General features: G+C 36.0%; 1 protein-coding gene across 5 annotated transcripts in view; it reads right to left on the bottom strand.

The window, feature by feature from the left end:
* Positions 1-17,500, bottom strand: part of LOC119582761 (myotubularin-related protein 13-like) — a 60,813-nt gene that overhangs the window by 24,644 nt on the left and 18,669 nt on the right. For 2 of the 5 annotated variants that reach the window (XM_037931187.1, XM_037931190.1), the window contains exons 3-25: positions 16,621-16,776; positions 16,233-16,373; positions 15,861-15,974; positions 15,600-15,705; positions 15,358-15,484; positions 15,051-15,165; positions 14,270-14,383; positions 13,381-13,575; positions 12,803-13,003; positions 11,649-11,824; positions 11,334-11,439; positions 9,860-10,066; positions 9,558-9,671; positions 8,711-8,884; positions 8,359-8,473; positions 8,072-8,237; positions 7,533-7,663; positions 7,029-7,138; positions 6,503-6,595; positions 5,036-5,231; positions 4,795-4,931; positions 4,437-4,618; positions 3,609-3,802 (exon numbers count right to left, since the gene is read on the bottom strand). In XM_037931187.1, coding sequence (XP_037787115.1) covers positions 3,609-3,802; positions 4,437-4,618; positions 4,795-4,931; positions 5,036-5,231; positions 6,503-6,595; positions 7,029-7,138; positions 7,533-7,663; positions 8,072-8,237; positions 8,359-8,473; positions 8,711-8,884; positions 9,558-9,671; positions 9,860-10,066; positions 11,334-11,439; positions 11,649-11,824; positions 12,803-13,003; positions 13,381-13,575; positions 14,270-14,383; positions 15,051-15,165; positions 15,358-15,484; positions 15,600-15,705; positions 15,861-15,974; positions 16,233-16,373; positions 16,621-16,776 — 3,370 coding nt within the window. The remainder of the gene's footprint in view (positions 1-3,608; positions 3,803-4,436; positions 4,619-4,794; positions 4,932-5,035; positions 5,232-6,502; positions 6,596-7,028; positions 7,139-7,532; positions 7,664-8,071; positions 8,238-8,358; positions 8,474-8,710; positions 8,885-9,557; positions 9,672-9,859; positions 10,067-11,333; positions 11,440-11,648; positions 11,825-12,802; positions 13,004-13,380; positions 13,576-14,269; positions 14,384-15,050; positions 15,166-15,357; positions 15,485-15,599; positions 15,706-15,860; positions 15,975-16,232; positions 16,374-16,620; positions 16,777-17,500) is intronic. The other 3 variants (XM_037931188.1, XM_037931189.1, XM_037931191.1) reach the window with 3 other exon arrangements.

Here is a 17,500-nt window from a genome sequence, read left to right as displayed (position 1 = left end):
GAGCGCCGTGAGCGGGTGCATTGTCGTGGTGGAAAAGAACATGTTGATGTGGCTTTCCAGGGTGTTTTTCTGAGATTTTTTTGACAGTTTTCTCAAAATGCATTCATAATAAGCAGATGTAATTGTTTTCTTGCTCTTGGGGAAGTTAACCAGCAAAATCCCTTCTGCATCCCAAAAGACAGTGGCCATGACCTTTCCTCTTGAATGCTCATATTTTGCTTTGACTTCCACCCCTGGGCAGCCACTGTTTTGACTGAATTTTGTCCTTGGGATCGTACTGGTAGAGCCATGTTTCATCCCCTGTCACAATTCTCTGCAGAAAAGCTTCAGAGTCCTCATCCCACTTGTTCAAATTTTCCATTGTAAAATCTACCATTGTTTGCTGTTGATCTGGGCACAACAGCCTAGCGGAGAGCTTGCTTAGCCCCAAATTCTCCACCAGAATTGTCTGTGCAGAACCCAGAGATGTTGAGTTTGTCTGCTACTGATTCAATGGTTATTCATTTATCTTTTTCATCATGTCGTGAACAGCATCAATGTTTTCCTCACAAACTGACATTGATGGCCTGCCACTGTAGGGCTCATTTTCAATTTTTTTTCTTCCACTTCTGAAATGACTTATCCATTTGTAGGTTGTTGATTTCTTTGGGGCATTGTCACCATAAACTTGCTCCAGAGTGTCAATGATTTGCCTATTATCCCAACCGAGTTTCACCATGAATTAAATGTTTGTCCTAGCCTCAATTTTGGTGGATTCCATGTTGCTTGAATGGTGTCTGACTTCCAACTGGCAGTAATGCATTATTACTTCATTTAACCCATTACAAACGGGTGTACTGGCATCATAACAAATCTGTCTGCAGGGTAGGCCTGTATGCATCATGCTCAGGGATTTCTGTTACCCGGTGGTGATGGGTTAAGGGTTGTTTGAGCACATTATAACACATTGGTACAAGAATGTTTAGGTGCACTGAAATCAAAATCCTTCCAAAAGATTTTTAGTTATGGACTTTTTCCACAATTTTTTTGAATCCCCCATGTACTTATTTTCCAACTGCTTTCTTCATACAGACACAGACACAGACACACACACACACACACACACACACACATACACACACACACACACACATCATCATCATCATCATCAAGGTGCTAATGCCGACATCCACCCTTTGCTTCCAGCCACCAAGGTCCCTCATGGTGAGACTCCAGACATGCCCTTGGCCCATCTCTAACTCCTTGCAACAGGTCATGTTGAGCTGCTCAAGCCATGACCTCTTAGGTCGTCTCACAGACCTCCTCTACCCAGGATTGTCTTGCAGAGACACAAACTGATGGGCAGCGTTATCCACAGGGAAGCAAGCTAGGTGCTCATTTAGCCTGAGTATGGCTAATGCAAGTAACGGGTCCCATGCCAGTCTCATGGTGTAGCCGTCGGTTGGACAAATGGTCCTGCCAGCTGTACGCCATGATCCAGTGAAGAATCTAGTTACAAAAGGTGTCAGGATGAGACTGCAAGGCACTAGATAGCGTCCAGGTTTTGCTTCAATAGAGCAAAATTAACAGCATTAACCCATAATTGACGGGTAGCATTCATAGAGGCCGGGGCCTCGCTGCCGGGGGCTTATATCGTCGCCCGAGCATGCGCGACCACTCATGCCAAATATCAGCATCTCTTGTAGTCACAGAGAGCTTTGCAACGTAGTCCATATATCTGGGCTGTCAGACAAAAAAGTTAGTTGACGGATTGGTCTGGCAGCAGGAGCCATGAACTCAGTCAATATGAACATTTAGAGATGCTGGTACCTATGCAGAAGGACAAAGCTACGTGTGTTCAAGGCCTTAACCCATTGCCGACGGGTGGCATGTACGTACATGCCATGGCATGGCGGGACCATCTGCTGGGGGCACGTACGCACATGCCATAGAGTATGCATGGACATGCCATGCCATCACGGCAAAAGATTATTTTTTTGCCAGTGAAAGTGTGATTAAGTCGGTTCTAACACTTTCTCATTTTTACCATGCAACAAACAAAAAAAATGCAACAAACCGACAATTTCAACTCCATGATGCCACACACTGCTTTTTTTATTCGGACTATAGACCGAATAATGATCAACTATGGAGTCTATATAACAACAAAAATACCCTTCAGTCTCAATTTATCAGGAAGTTTGGCAAGTAGAGACTGTAAAAAATAATGAAAATTGAAAATACAACATATCTTCGTAGTATTACGAAGAAACGGCATGGGATGCTGGTATTTGGCATGAGTGGTCGCGCATGCTCGGGCGACGATATAAGCCCCCGGCAGCGAGGCCCCGGCCTCTATGAATGCTACCCATCAATTATGGGTTAATCTGTCCAAGTGAAACATGCTAGAATGGTCATTGAAGGGATGAGGAGTTTTGAAGTGGACTCATAGGGTAGCCACTACCAGCCAATGGTCAGTGCCAAAGAATTCGGCTCTCTGGTAAACCCTGCAATTTTGAAGGATCCTTCATAGAGTGCTAACAAGAATGTGGCCGATCTCATCGGCCACAGTACCTGTATCGCTATACCATGTCCAGTGATGCAGGTTACGAGTGCTGATACCAAGAGCCAGAAATCCTCATTCTCTGTGACCTAGCAAAGTCCTAGAGAAGGAGGCTGTTCTCAATGCTGGGATCAGCTCCTAAGCCATGGGGGCCAACAGACATCTCGTAGCCAGCTCGAGTTTGGCATATACATATACAAAAATAAATATGTTATTCTCTCTCTCTCTCTCTCTCTCTCTCTATATATATATATATGTATATATATATATGTATATGTATAATATATATATAATATATATATATATATATATTATATATATATATATAATATATATATAATATATATATATATAATATATATATAATATATATATATATGTATGTATGTGTGTATGTATATATATATATATATATATATATATATATATATATATATATATATATATATATATATATATATAATATATATATATATTATATATATTATATATAATATATATATATATATATATATACATATATATATATATATATACATATATATACAATATATAATACATATGTATACATATATTCATATATAATATACATATATATTATATAATTATATACAATTATATATATATATTATAAAATTATATATATATATATATATATATATATATATATATATATATATATATATGCTGGCCATCATTCAAACTTAACCTTCAGCTTAAGGGAAACTTTTTGAGAAGGACAAAAGCATAACTTGTCTATTTCCTTTTGTTTCAGCAATATGAAAGAGGAGAAGTGAGAAGAAAAAGATAAAGAAAAATAAGAATAAGGAGGTAAGGAAGAAGAGGGTAAAGTAGAAACAGATAGAGAGTGGTGGAGATGAAGGTGGCATTGCAAAAGGACACACTGGACTGCAAAATTAAGAGGCAGACTTCTAAACCAGGCTGAGCAAGCAATAATAACAATTATGTACATCATTCCTTGAGTGGGGACTGAAAGAGAACGTGAGGAAGAAAAGATTACAAGGACATGATTAAGAAGAAGAAAAACATCTTAAATGAGACTTACCGGACAGATCATCATCAATGGCCAGGTTCTCATTGCTGAGGTCCATGTTGGCCATTTGGGCTAAACTCATCCTCCCTGGAGAGGTCATTGACTTGTTGTTGCTCGGGAAGTGATACTTGTTCCGTTTGTTACCCTTACCAGACTTCAGGCCAGCTACCTTTGCGGTCTTCATTAAAGTCTTCTTGGCAAAACCTCTGTGATAAAGATTTATTTGATTATTAAAATGTATTATGTACACACTTGCTTCCAGAGAGCATGTGTCTGAAAATTACTTGGTATCTTTATAAATACATCCACTCACCAGAAGTATTAAACCAACCACCACGATTTATGTTCTGTCCCCTATAGTTTTTAGTGAATTGTGTTACATACAGATGACTCCACATGTGCTCAGTCAGCAAGGAGTCTATTAGTAGGCCCTAGTGACCAACCCTGATTTCCCCATTCTTGAATTGGTGGGAAAATGTGTTTTTCTTTTTAATACAATTGATATCAATATTGTTATTAAATTAAATTGTTATTAAAATCTTCGTAAGATTGAAGACAATGAAATAATACGAAACACCCTTTCCAAAAGTCAAGGAAAAGGATAAACAGGTGAGATAGGTAGGGCTAATAACTGACACATTGGTGATTAAGCACTTGTAGAGCCATCTCTGTGTAAATACAATAAATAAATTTATATTACAGTGGACATGGCATGTATTCTTGCCATCCATGCTGATTGGCTTAATAAATAACTTCTCAGATAAGAATAACATAAAAGGCTTTGGAATCTGAAATCTATCTTATTTCTCAATCACAACCATCACACTAAATGATACACACCTTAACGTTCCATATCCTGGCTTATCTTTCTGTTGTCTACTTGGCGTTTGTGGAACATGACTGTGGCCCACAAATGCAAAGAGATTCATTATGTATGGTGGATGTCGTAGCCGGTTTATCATCTTGCGCATCGTTTCTATGCTTTCAGGTGAGACCTCTTCGTCAAAAGCGACTTTGATTAACTGGAAAGGAAGATTTTACTTGTGCAGTCTTATCCAAGAGTAAAGGAAAACAAATCCAATTGAAGTCCTCCTGTATATAATGTAATTTTCTTGTTCTAGCAACAAGCAATGCTTAAAAATAAGTAAGTCTATCAATTCATTCAACAGTAGCATATACAAACTATGGCATGTTATACCTGGAAGGTATTTGAGCGTATCTGGAGGCCTTCACTCAGCCACTGATCCATGGGTCCTGGGTGCTGATTGGCAGGGACTCTCTTCTCTCGTGTGATGGAGGAGACTGGCATAGATCTTACAACAACTTGTTCGCAAGCTGAGGGAAACAGAAGGTAGATTTAAAAATGCAAAAAAGATTAAATAACAAATCATTATGCTGTACTTCATCAGAACAAACAAACATGAAGAGAACCAACTCACCATATGGGTCTGTAGGCAGACCCTTGAATATGAGTCTGTAGTTGGTGAGGAACAGTGCTCCTTCAGCTGGCAACAGTATTGGGCCTCCAATACTACCACCTGTAGCATCTTCTCTCCCATCCGGAAGTAGGTAAACCCTCAAGCCTTCATACACTACTTCTTCACCCGGCACTAACGATGGCAATAATATCTTGGGCTGGAAAGGATTGGTAGGTAGACAAAATTACAAAAATAAACAGAGCAAAGCACATGTAATAAAACAATGATATTATGATCATAAAGTAAAATAATAAACAGAAATGACTTTATAAGTCAACTTTCATATTTTTTAACAAGAGGGTATGGTAGAAATTTTGTTTTCAACTCTAATAATTCGAAAATTACATTTCATTGCCTGACAGGATGGGTTGTAAAAAAAAAAAAAAATAATAATAATAAATAAATAAATAAATAAATGAATAAAAATAAAGCTTTCTGAACATGTATGACATCCAGCCTGTATCACATAATTCATGACAGAAAATCATCAAACTTATATCATTCCCACATGAAAGAATCCCAACAAAATAAGTCATAAAAGTACACCACAATTTCCAACACTGACCAAGTATCTGCAGATTTATATTCTATCATTATTTTTCTAAATGAGCTGTAACATTCACATTAATATCATCATGTGAATCACTTATTACACTGTTAGGTACAAACATACTTTGATTTCCATAAAAATGAGCACATGGCCTGGAAAACAATTATTTTTTTCCCTGCCATTCAAATGAAAAGAATGAAAATCACCAATATAAATATATTGGTGATTCAAGAAAATCCCCATAACAGGTCAATTTCTGAAAGCAAGTTAAACCAAGCACAATAACCTATTGCCACCAGGAAGATGTAGTGTTCACTGCAGTATTGCTGTGAGAAATGTCTCTGCATACAGAAGGCTCCAGAAGTGCTTAGCCATCAAGAATTAGTAGACCTTGTGACCTCACCTAATTTCACCTTTCTTCAAGTATAGGATATTAATTTTTCTTTAATCAAATTATCATTATCATTTTTATTAATGAAATCAATATTAAAGTTATTATCATTATGGACATTATAATTATTATAATGTTACTGATATTAATAGCAATACAAAATAAACTAAATATTTCCAGAAATCAAGGAAAAGGGTAAACCAGTGAGATAAGTAGCACTTACAAGTGGCTCATTGGTGATTAAGTACTTGTGGAACCATCTATATGTAAAGACAGTTAATAAACTGAACTCACAGTGAGCACGGTATATACCTACATGCCATCCCTGGTGGCATGGGTTTAACAACACAAGTCACACTACTAGAAAAAAAGCTATTGTAATCACTTCAAAGTGCAGCTGCCTTCAAAATCCCAACACTTTGCACAGTCACAGAAGAAGGGATACATCATGAGCCTAAAATGCTCTTGGACCCAATTCTTGACTCACCTGCCCATGGACAATTTCTGTGTATCTTGGGTCAGGTTTGTACGTACCATCAGTACTTTGTCTATAAGCATCACGTCTGATGAATATGGTGGACTAAGGGACCAAAATAATTAGGAAATTATTAAATGGGAAAAAATTTCTTAATGGCCAAGTATCTTTTAGGCTAAACATAGTAGAACTTCTATTGTAATATAATACGTGCCAAATATAATAACTGCTTGATATAAAAATTATATAAATGAATGAAATTTCTATCTTTGGAGTCCCAATCATTCCTATTTTTGACTTCTAGATAAAAAAAAGCAATTTAAAGTTTACTTTTTAATAAAAAAAAATAATTAGCTTACAATACTCATTGATGATCCATAGATTTATGTTAAAATAACTGAAGTATTTTGCAGTGAATAAAAGTTCTACCATTGCCAATATAAGATATTCAGTGCCTATATATGTTCCTTGGCCTATGAGCATGCTTATCAAATAAAATTATTATACTAAAACCTAATGTACAACCAACTATGCCTACCTTCTGTATTGGTGGTAAACGCTTGGATTCTTTGTACACAGCATCCAGCATCTCCACGTGCATAGCTACAACTCCTGGTATCATTTGGTGTAGCGACTTGATGTGTTCCTCTATAGAAAAGAAAAGAAAATTTCAAGTGTGAGACACATATTGCTATAACTGAACACTACTATCAGATCCAACACATACTACAATGACTCTTGGAAGATGTGTTATTCCTACTCTGTCCCTAATACTTTCTAAACCTTACAGACTTGTGTATTTTGGTGACAAAGACTATACAGTTCAACAGTTTAAAGATGCTTCTAGTCAGTATGAAGGAATGCCAGAGTGAACACCAACAATACTTGCTGCTGTACACAAAGCCATCAGAGCAGAAATGAGTTGTATGTCTACTATAACTGAAACTGTAATAGCACATCAACACTGGACCATTGGAATGTATTAGTCTTCAGTCATTATCTGTTAGTTATTCATATATATATGCCTCTCCATACCCCTTACCTGTCACACCACCTTCAGTGCATACTTTGTCAACAAATCTTGCCACAAAGCGCACTACGCTGGCTTCACGGTCACTCTGTTCTTGGTCTTCAAAGCCGGACTCAGCATCTAAACTATCACTCTCTGCCATGCTAAAATACATATAAGGAAAACATAAATATCAAAACAAAACATGTAATCAACACAGCATGAAGTCCTTTACAGCAGACTAAAACAAAAAATCTATTATCTACACTACTTCCAGCTATACTACCCTCTGTAAACAATGGCTGTCTAACTGCATTCACATGAACCAGGAATTCTAGTTTCCCTACTTGTATTTGTCACATACTATTTACAAAACACATGTTTTATATCATTTTTCATAAAAATGTTTGCAATTATCATTGGAAAATTTCATATTGGGATCTTACATGAAAAATTACATATGTAACAATATCATTACTTTTAAAAGTATTCAACATATATAATCTAACATAGATGGCAAGTCAAATAATAATAACATTTCTTGTCAGATACTATAAAAGTAAGCTACTTACCTATTTGTAATACTGTTACTGGCAGTGTCACGTTCATTGAAGGTACGTCTATGTGTGGCTGCATTAACATCTATGGGAACTCTAAGGAACACCATCCTATTTGCATAATGGATTGCCTGAGAGTATAGAGTGGACTCCTCTTGTTCCACTATTTCCCGTTGTTTTCCTGCAAGGAATAAAAAACAAAAAGATTTTTTTTCTAACTGTTCTACCATGTTGAATTTCTGGAAAAAATTTAACTAAGAGGTATGTAAATTACCAAAGGAAAAGACTCCAATCTGACTTACTTGTTTCAATATTAGGCCAGAGCCTCATCTGCTCTGCTGCTATTTCCAAAGCTGAGGACTCATGCGGTCTGAGGAAGGACAATCTGGACTCCTTCCAAGAACCAGAATCTGAGGGCTGTTAAGAGAAACTAGTGAATCACCTGTGATACACTAACAAATAGTACCAAGTCCCAAAGTGTTTATAACCAGTGTCTCAAAATATCATCAAATGCCCCACAAATAAGACCATGCAAAATTCACATAAATATATTTGCATATATATCACTGTTTAAAGTTGTTTCAAGCATGCGTGCACATAGACAAGAGGATTCAAAGAAACAAAATACAGACAGAGACACACACACAAACTTACATCTCTTGGGTTCACAGGACTTAATGATGGATCCTTAATACAAGACGAATCAGATGAGAGTGAAGTCCGACTAGCTTGCTGAGATCGATCTTGGTACAAGCTCTTGATTTCCTTCTGAACATCTTGATAAAATGCTGCTTCCCAGAACTGCTGATTGCCCCATACTGAATGATCCTGAAACAATATTTATACAACATGTTATACAAAAATAAATCTGTAGTTAGATATCAATTTGATAATTCAATGCTGGAAATACAATGACATTATTTTCGAAGACAACAAATGTTAAATGATTCTATCAAACACTAATAAATATTAAAAACACTTCCTTGTGCGATTGCAGTTACAAATATCTGGGATATGGCTCCTTCAGTTTTGTTTTCACTTTTTTTTTTTTTTTTTTTTTTGTAAGTGCCCTGTCCTACAAGGACGTTGGTGATCATGGATTTCCATGAGTTTCTTGACAATTTAGAGCGGTGGTTTGCCGTTGCCTTCTGCCCGGTGTTTTCATCGAGTCACCATCTCTATTTACCCGGCACTGACTTGGGCTGGCTCGCCCACCCAGCAGCTAGGCAGGCAATCGAGGTGAAGTTCCTTGCCCAAGGGAACAACGTGCTGGCTGGTGACTCGAACCCTCGAACTCAGATTGCTGTCGTGACAGTCTTTGAGTCCGATGCTCTAACCATTCGGCCACCGCGGCCTATTTGTTTCACTACAACATTCAAAAGATAGAAAGGACAGGGAGTACAATGAGGAGGAAGGAGATAGGGAAGGATAAGGAGAATGAGGAAGGAGATGGAGAAAAAGGAGAGAGAGAAAGTCATCCAAGAAATATCCCAGAACAAACCTGTATGCAAGTATAGGCAAACTGTATAACTCCTGTACATAATTTCCGACAGAAGGCTGTGGATAAAGGAAGCAAAGCAGCTGCAACACCATGCTCATCCATTGGAGAATCATCCTGGAACAATGAAAAATTATTAGAAATGATAAAATAATATCACATCATTAAGTAAATGTATTCTCTTAAATGCCCAATCTCTAACAATACTGCACCTTTTCAATTACAATTCTGTTTTCAAGTAAACGTGATATGTGGTCTTTATATGACACGTAAAGTTTTATCTAAAACTGTTTTCTCATACAAACCTGCAGTGCACAATTCATTAGCCTAACCACTAAATCAAACTGCTGGTGTTCTAAAACAGCTTTATTGCCCTGGACATGGTGACTTAGCTCTGTGCACAGAGCCAAGCGAGCTGCTTTACTTTTTAATGCTCTTAATACTGCAGGGAATGTCTTTCTAGCATCACTTATTTTGTTCTCAAATATGCAGTTCACACAATTCCTCATAACCTGCAAAGAAAGGAGATCAGTGAGTAAGGCACTGTGAAATGAGTAAAACCAACACCATTACCCAGCAAGCAAACAGAAAGCAAACTGAAATTCTGACCAATTGAGATTCCAGTAATTCTCAACAATAACATTAAATGACATCATCCACATATGTATATAGAACAATGCCACACCTTAGCATGTTCTTTTTAGCTCTCCTTTTATTCAAGAGATAATGTGATGAAATTACAATAATTCAACATGTTTTTTTTACCTAAAATGATACCAATATCTTTTCTTTTACTGGAAAAAAAATCATAATAATATCTTGAAGTGAATAATTAAAGTGATAAATTTGAAATAAAGTACCCTAAGAGGGTCAAATAATGTTTTTAATTTCATATGCCTTGTACAAACAAATGAACAAATATACATACATACATACATACATACATACATACATACATACATACATACATACATACATAAAAAAAAAAAAAAAAAAAAAAAAAAATATATATATATATATATATATATATATATAATATATATATATATATATATACATATATATATATATATATATATATATATATATATATATAATTTATATATATATAATAATAATAATAATAATAATAATAATAATAATAATAATAATAATACACACATACATATTTAACCCATATCTGCAGATTCACACCTATAGCCGTCAGACTCATCATGCTGGGTTCGGCTATAGGCCTCGCAGCACGCTAGAGTGCACTGAGTGGAAAATTCCACTACATGTAGCGGATTCCCAGGCCAAATGGCAGGATGGTTGCCAGAAGGCTCTGGTGTCAGTGACACCGAGAGATTTCTGATACCGTCATTGAGGGAATATATAGGTATGTATGTAAACACACACATATAGTATGTATACACAAAAACAATAATAATGGATATGACATCCTTTTAATGAAAAACGAGAGAAAAAAGACTAACTCATATGATATTTGCTTTTCTATCCTCTTTCAATTCTTTCAATTACTAATAGATTTTAAAATTCTAAAACCTTCTCATACATGAATAGAATGGGTAATGCAAATTCATGTAACATGACATGCAAAGAAATAAAAATCCAAATGTCATTATAACAGGAAATTTGGGTAATGATGAAAGAAAGCTATCATAGAAATCAACACCATATGCCTATGCAATCATCTCTTAGTGACAAAAAGGAAGAGCAAAAGATATCCGAGTACTTGTCCCCGATTATACCAGACAACTTGAAACATACGAAACATACCTCTAATCTTCTTGCAGAACTTGAAACTAATCCTCTGCCTGACTGTAGACTAGAGATATGGGGGCCCATAGGAACAATTCTTGGCTGGCCCACTTTTTGTGGGATTCTGAAAAATGACGAAACAAGTTTTTATTTGCATTTCAAATAAGGCTGAAGTGAATAAATCATTCAAAGCATATCAGTTCATTTTAAAAATGATACATATGTACATTCACATTATCAATCCTGTCACTTAATTAGAAATCAAAGTCATATATACCACACATTCCTTGCAAATACACAGACTAAGAATTTCTGCTTGTACTCAGTACTCACTTCACTTTTTTGGCAGTGCCTTCATCAATGATACTTTGGACCTGCTGAGCATCTATATGCGGGAAGACTGGTTGATGGATACGTGTAAATGAACCCTCAGTGGGCTTAGGAATCTTGGCAACAAATGGCTGTGGGTTTGGGTTTTCATTGCTGTACAGCTGTTGACCAAGTTCCTGCTGGGTAAAGAAAAAATGAATAATGTAACAAAAATTGAGCAGAATATATGATGACTGGTACTGCGCTTTTTTGAAGATACATTCCATATGGAATCCTTTACTTGCTTCTTATGTAATATCAATATATAAAAGTATTGAATTCTCTAATGGTTAATCATTTCCCTAAAGCATTATAGACCAAATTATACACACTTTCTCTCTCCCTCTTAAGTGCACCCCATGGCCAGTGGTTAACTTGGAAAAACTCCCCTTAGTCTCCCAATTAAACATGCCGTAAAATAATAATGATTTATTTTACACCCTATTATATTGTAATTGCATATTACTTACATTAATTTGTATAAATGCTTTTGACTATTCTTATTGTTAACTACTATTATTTACATTCTTATTCAATATTTTTTTTGTATTCTCAACAATTTCAGTAAATTTCCCCTTCATTATGCACTGGTGGTTTCAGACTGCAAAACTTACAATTGTCATTTAGGAAAAACAATTGCCACTGCCTTGACAATGACTATCCTATGGGCAGAAAGCAAAATTACTTACTTTGTTTCTATTGCATCAGTGTTTCAGTTTCTTTTGAAGAAGAAAGTGCACATTAGACTGTGCTCAATAACAACAGCAAACACCTTCAGCTGTTGTAAAAATAAAGCCCATAAACTGGAGTGAACCTTCACTGCCCAGTTTTGTTGTGTTTTTTTGATAACATATTTTTACCCTACATATACTTCTTCCTTCCTTCCCCCTTCCATTCCCCCTCACTCCTTTCCTTCCTTTTTTCTTTCTTTCTTTCTTCATTTCTTCCTTCCTAACTTCCTCTCCCTCTCTCTGAAAATCTGTACCTGAATACAGAAAAGGTATGAATTGAGAATGAATGTCTTCACAGTACCAGTGCTTGGCGGGCATTGATAATACCTTTGTCAAAATACATTCTCGTTCATACCTTTTCTACATTTGCCACAATGAACACTGCACCTGAATATGGACTAGAAGCATTCGACTATCATGTTGCTCCAGACGTAGTTGGTCCCCAATGCCAGAGTAGAGGTCATCCCATAGGTCACAGACTCTCCAGGGGGGGCCTCTCTCCGTGACAAATGTGGTGAAGAACATGCAGTCTAAGACCTTGCCCACAAACTCATTGTCCACCATTCCACGGTTACCAAGGAAAGATGCCTGCAAAAATACAGCTGCAATTACTCATTAAGAATTAAATGAATAACAACATTTCTGTAAAACAATGCGAGCCTGAAAGTAAAAGATAAAGAGGTTTCATCTTTTATCTTCCTGGGATAGGTTATTTAACTAAAGGGCAATAAACAGCATCTATACATGTCATGGCAATGGTGGGCCAAAATCTGAATGGCACCTATACATACTACAACAATGAAAACAGAAAATAATGTCAACAATATAAAAATCAACAAACACACAAATACTATTTATGTTTACAATCATTCATATTATGACAATAAAAAAAGAAACGAAGAAGAAGAAGATAAAAATCAAAACAACTTCAGAAACCCTATCAACTCCGTATCAATTCTCCATACCTTGTGGAAGGTAATAACTGGCTTTGAATGTATCCTGATAATGGTGAGACACGATCGGTAACCCTGTAATAACTCCGCAAACATGCGCATGAACACAGCTCTGATTTCTTTGTCCATCACAATATGTGGGGAGGCCCTGATACCAGCACTTGAGGGAAAGGCATTGTCTGCGGTGCTGAGATCAGGGTGAAGCACCTGCAAAATAGATGAATAGTTATACCTTCAAAAACAATGTGATTGCTAACATCTTTAACCTTTTCTTAGATCCAAGAAGAGGTTCTTCTATAATACTTAATTTCACTAGATATGTTGTGTGACTTTCATTTCAACAGTGAATCGTATTTTCTGACTTTGAAGTTTCAATAGAATTAGATAAATAGTTATATACTGTGTCCTGCATAAAAAGTAATACTGTTGTTTATATGTAGGTAAATAGTTTCTGTCCACTTTATGGCTTTCTTAAACATAGACTATAGGGAATTGGGAGTGGGAGAGTAAGGGAGAAGAAAAGCAAAAGAAACACATGACAAAGACTGAGAAGCTGATAATGGAGACTAAGATAAAGAAGAGGAAGATGAAGAAACAGAGGAAGAAAAAGAAAGAAAGAAAGAAAGAAAGAAAGAAAGAAAAAAAGAGGAGGAGGATGGAGAAACAGAGGAATAGAGGGAGAAAAAAAAATTGAGGAAGAAGGAAAAGAGTACAGCAAAAAGATGAGGAATGAGAGGGGGGGGGGAAGGAAAAGGAGAAGAAAAAGAAAAGGAAGAACAAGAAAAAAATATGTGGAAATAAAAGAGGAAAAAATAAAAGAGGAGGAAAGAGAAGAAAAGAAAGAGAAGAAAAGAAAGAGAAGAAGGAAATGACCAACAGACCTATGCCCTGTAAAACCTACCTTCGAGAGAGCAGCATGGGTCTGGCTCCAGAATGGTTCTGGCAAGAGAGACACCGTCAGACTTTCTGGGACACGGATAGATCCTCCATCGAGATCGGCAACAATTACATCCATCTGTTATTGTGATAGATGAATTGCATTTGAACAAAATATTTGGTATGTTATAATAATGATAATGATAATGATAATGATAATAATAATAATAATAATAATAATAATAATAATAATAATAATAATAATAAAAATGAAAAAAAAATTACATTATAACGCCTTTCTACTGGAACTATTTAGCAGTATGCTGAAAATGCCAAAATAGGAAACACTTGTCTAATACGTATGTGTATTATCCTAACTACTCAGTGGAATATAGGCATGATTACAGAGCATTGTCTTAATTCTGCACTCCTAAGAGAAATTATAAGCAAATTATCTCCACATGCATGTTAATATGAATACTACTACTGACATATTATGCACCTCACTACAGGCTACTCAAAAACTGTTGTTTGCTTACTTGGCCGTGGCCGCAGATATTGAGGAGAGACAGCTCATCAAAAGTTGTTTTTTGACTAAATATCATTTTGCCACAGCCAAGAAGACAGAGCTGAATAAATTCTTGTTTGCCACTCATCTAATTTTCCACTGAGTAACTGAATCCATATGTATAAAAGAATGGTTTGATAAAGTACAGAGTTCCCAAGAGGAGTGGGCTAATAAAGTTCAGACAGGTAAAACAGTAAAATCAATAATCTTAAAAAAAGAACAGTCATCCAATCCTCACCAGTTCAACAACATCATGCTGGAGGTGAGAATGAACTCCCATGATGAAGGGCGTTGGTGTGGACAGAACCTCAACCAAAGATGCTGGCAGAATTGGAATGTAGACGTGGGAGTACCTAAAGAAGAAAGGTACACTATAAGAATCTCTTGATACAACCATTTCAAGCATGATGGGGTACAGGAGTGACTAAAACAAGATATGTACCTGGAGAATTATATCAAGTATGTTACTTGATACTTTAATTTTATGAAATATGTTCAGAAATCAATATTTTTAAATAAATACTTTATCATATACCAAGACTTACTTGAAGGGATAGAGAAGAGCTTTAAGGGCATGACAGGACTCTGTAAGTCGATTGTAAGATTGACTGTGGAAGAGAATCTTGTGTTCGGTGAGGGCAGCGCAAAACAGCACCAAAACATTCTTGATTCCTAGAAATAAAATAAAGCCTCAAGTATATGCAAACTGCTATATTTTATGATAAATATTTTTTTGTGTTCATAATCATTATCTCTTTGTCTGAAAGAAGCAGATCTAGAGCCCTACCTAATTGGTTAAAGAGGCTAAGAACAGTAGTACTGGTGACAGGAAGAGTTGGAGAGGCTGGAGGCTGGAGAGCTTGTCTATCTCCTGCACCAATGCTGAACCGAACCTGGAGACATATGAAAGCTATACAATAAATAAATAAAACTAAATTTAAATACTAACAAACACTCATTACATGAATTCATTTTCAATGGGTACCATTTACAAAAAAGATATAGAAAGAAACAATGGTAGCATTTGAATAGCAAATGTAGCACCCACCTGCGGTCCCCCTGGTGGAGGTACCTGAACATAGCCCACCATGTTGCCTATAAGTGTCTCCATGCTAACACCTAGACCTTCCATATACACTGTGTACACAATGCCCATACAATTCTGCAAAAAGTGAGAAGAAACATTTTCTCATTATAATAATGATTCTGCAAAGTGTTTTGATATATGTAGGATTGTTAACATTACCACCTAACATAAATCACCATCATATACTCTAAATAACTTTAGTCAAAAATAAAGAATGGTTTGCAATCTTCATCACCAGCTTCTCTTAAATTTTGGCAAAGAAATATATCAGGTTATGTAACCTGCTCTGAACACTAAACCTATCAAATGCTCTTCCTCAATCTGAAGACTTACCCTAAATGTCTCAAAGTAGTCAAGCGTAGAAATAAGGACCAGGCACTTAGGGGCATACATAATGGAGTGGTGGGTGATGAGAGGCACAGGGGGGCCCACACCACGCACTCCCCCACTACCCAAATCCACGCTGTCATCCTCCTGAAATGGATAACTACTGCATTACAAATTCTTCCTTGACACCCACTACGTTTTTATGCATTTATAATAGTAATAATCATGGTCACCAGTATTTTCATGTTTTTCCTGAAATTTTCTGTCACACTCACCTTTAGCCAGATGCTATTCTATGGCTTATCTTTCTATCAACAATAAATTCACGGACTTCCAATCTAACAAAGAAAAGAGAGAGAGAGAGAGAGAGAGAGAGAGAGAATATCCATCTTACCTCATCAGTTGGTTTGCTGGGTGTGATGGAGACTGCCTCATTAAAACAAAGAACTGCACAGTAATGTCGTTTTGCATCAATATCTGTCAGCACCGATACAAAGAATTTAGGCTCTTGCCGTTCTGTCGACAGTGCCCACCCTTGTGGTTGACAGAACTGAAATAAACAAAGACAGCGTAAGAAAACAAAGCAGATTCCTGTTTCTATTTATCGAAGGGGTTCCTATCCTATGTGGTATTGTATAATCTTGAGCATCTTTGTTATGTACCCCTAGATAAGATGAAAAAAAGAAAAAAAGAAAAAAAGAAAAAAAAAAAAAAAAAAAAAAAAAAAAAAAAAAAAAATATATATATATATATATATATATATATATATATATATATATATATATATATATATATATATATATATATATATATATATATATATATGTACATATATTCCATTTTCTTCTCCCTTTCATTACATTATTCCTTCCCGTGTAGCATCTAAAAGACTAAACAAACGTGTGCAATTAACTTGAGTAATAAACCAAGTACCAAGCACATAAAGTGGCACAATACTTCATGGCAAGTGTTTCTGTTTCTGTTGACAGCTAGCCTTGTAGTTCATTTCTTTTTCAGTGAATGGGTAAAAAGCTATCAGGTTTCCCAAACAGCCTATAAGATACAAACCAAGTGCCTCAGACTGTATCTGTCGACCTGTGATGTTCACATATGCTGAACACATGTTCCCATCTTGAATGTGATCGATGATCTAGCCAAAAATAGTCAATCATATAGCATTGTCTGTATGATCAAATTAGGAATAGTAGTTGAAAACTACCTTATAGATTAGCTGAGAGTAGACACATGACAGAATGAAGGTTACCTATATAGGC

This window comes from Penaeus monodon, chromosome 16, assembly GCF_015228065.2.
Source record: "Penaeus monodon isolate SGIC_2016 chromosome 16, NSTDA_Pmon_1, whole genome shotgun sequence".
NCBI lineage: Eukaryota > Metazoa > Arthropoda > Malacostraca > Decapoda > Penaeidae > Penaeus > Penaeus monodon.
This window is presented reverse-complemented; position numbering and strand designations above follow the sequence as displayed.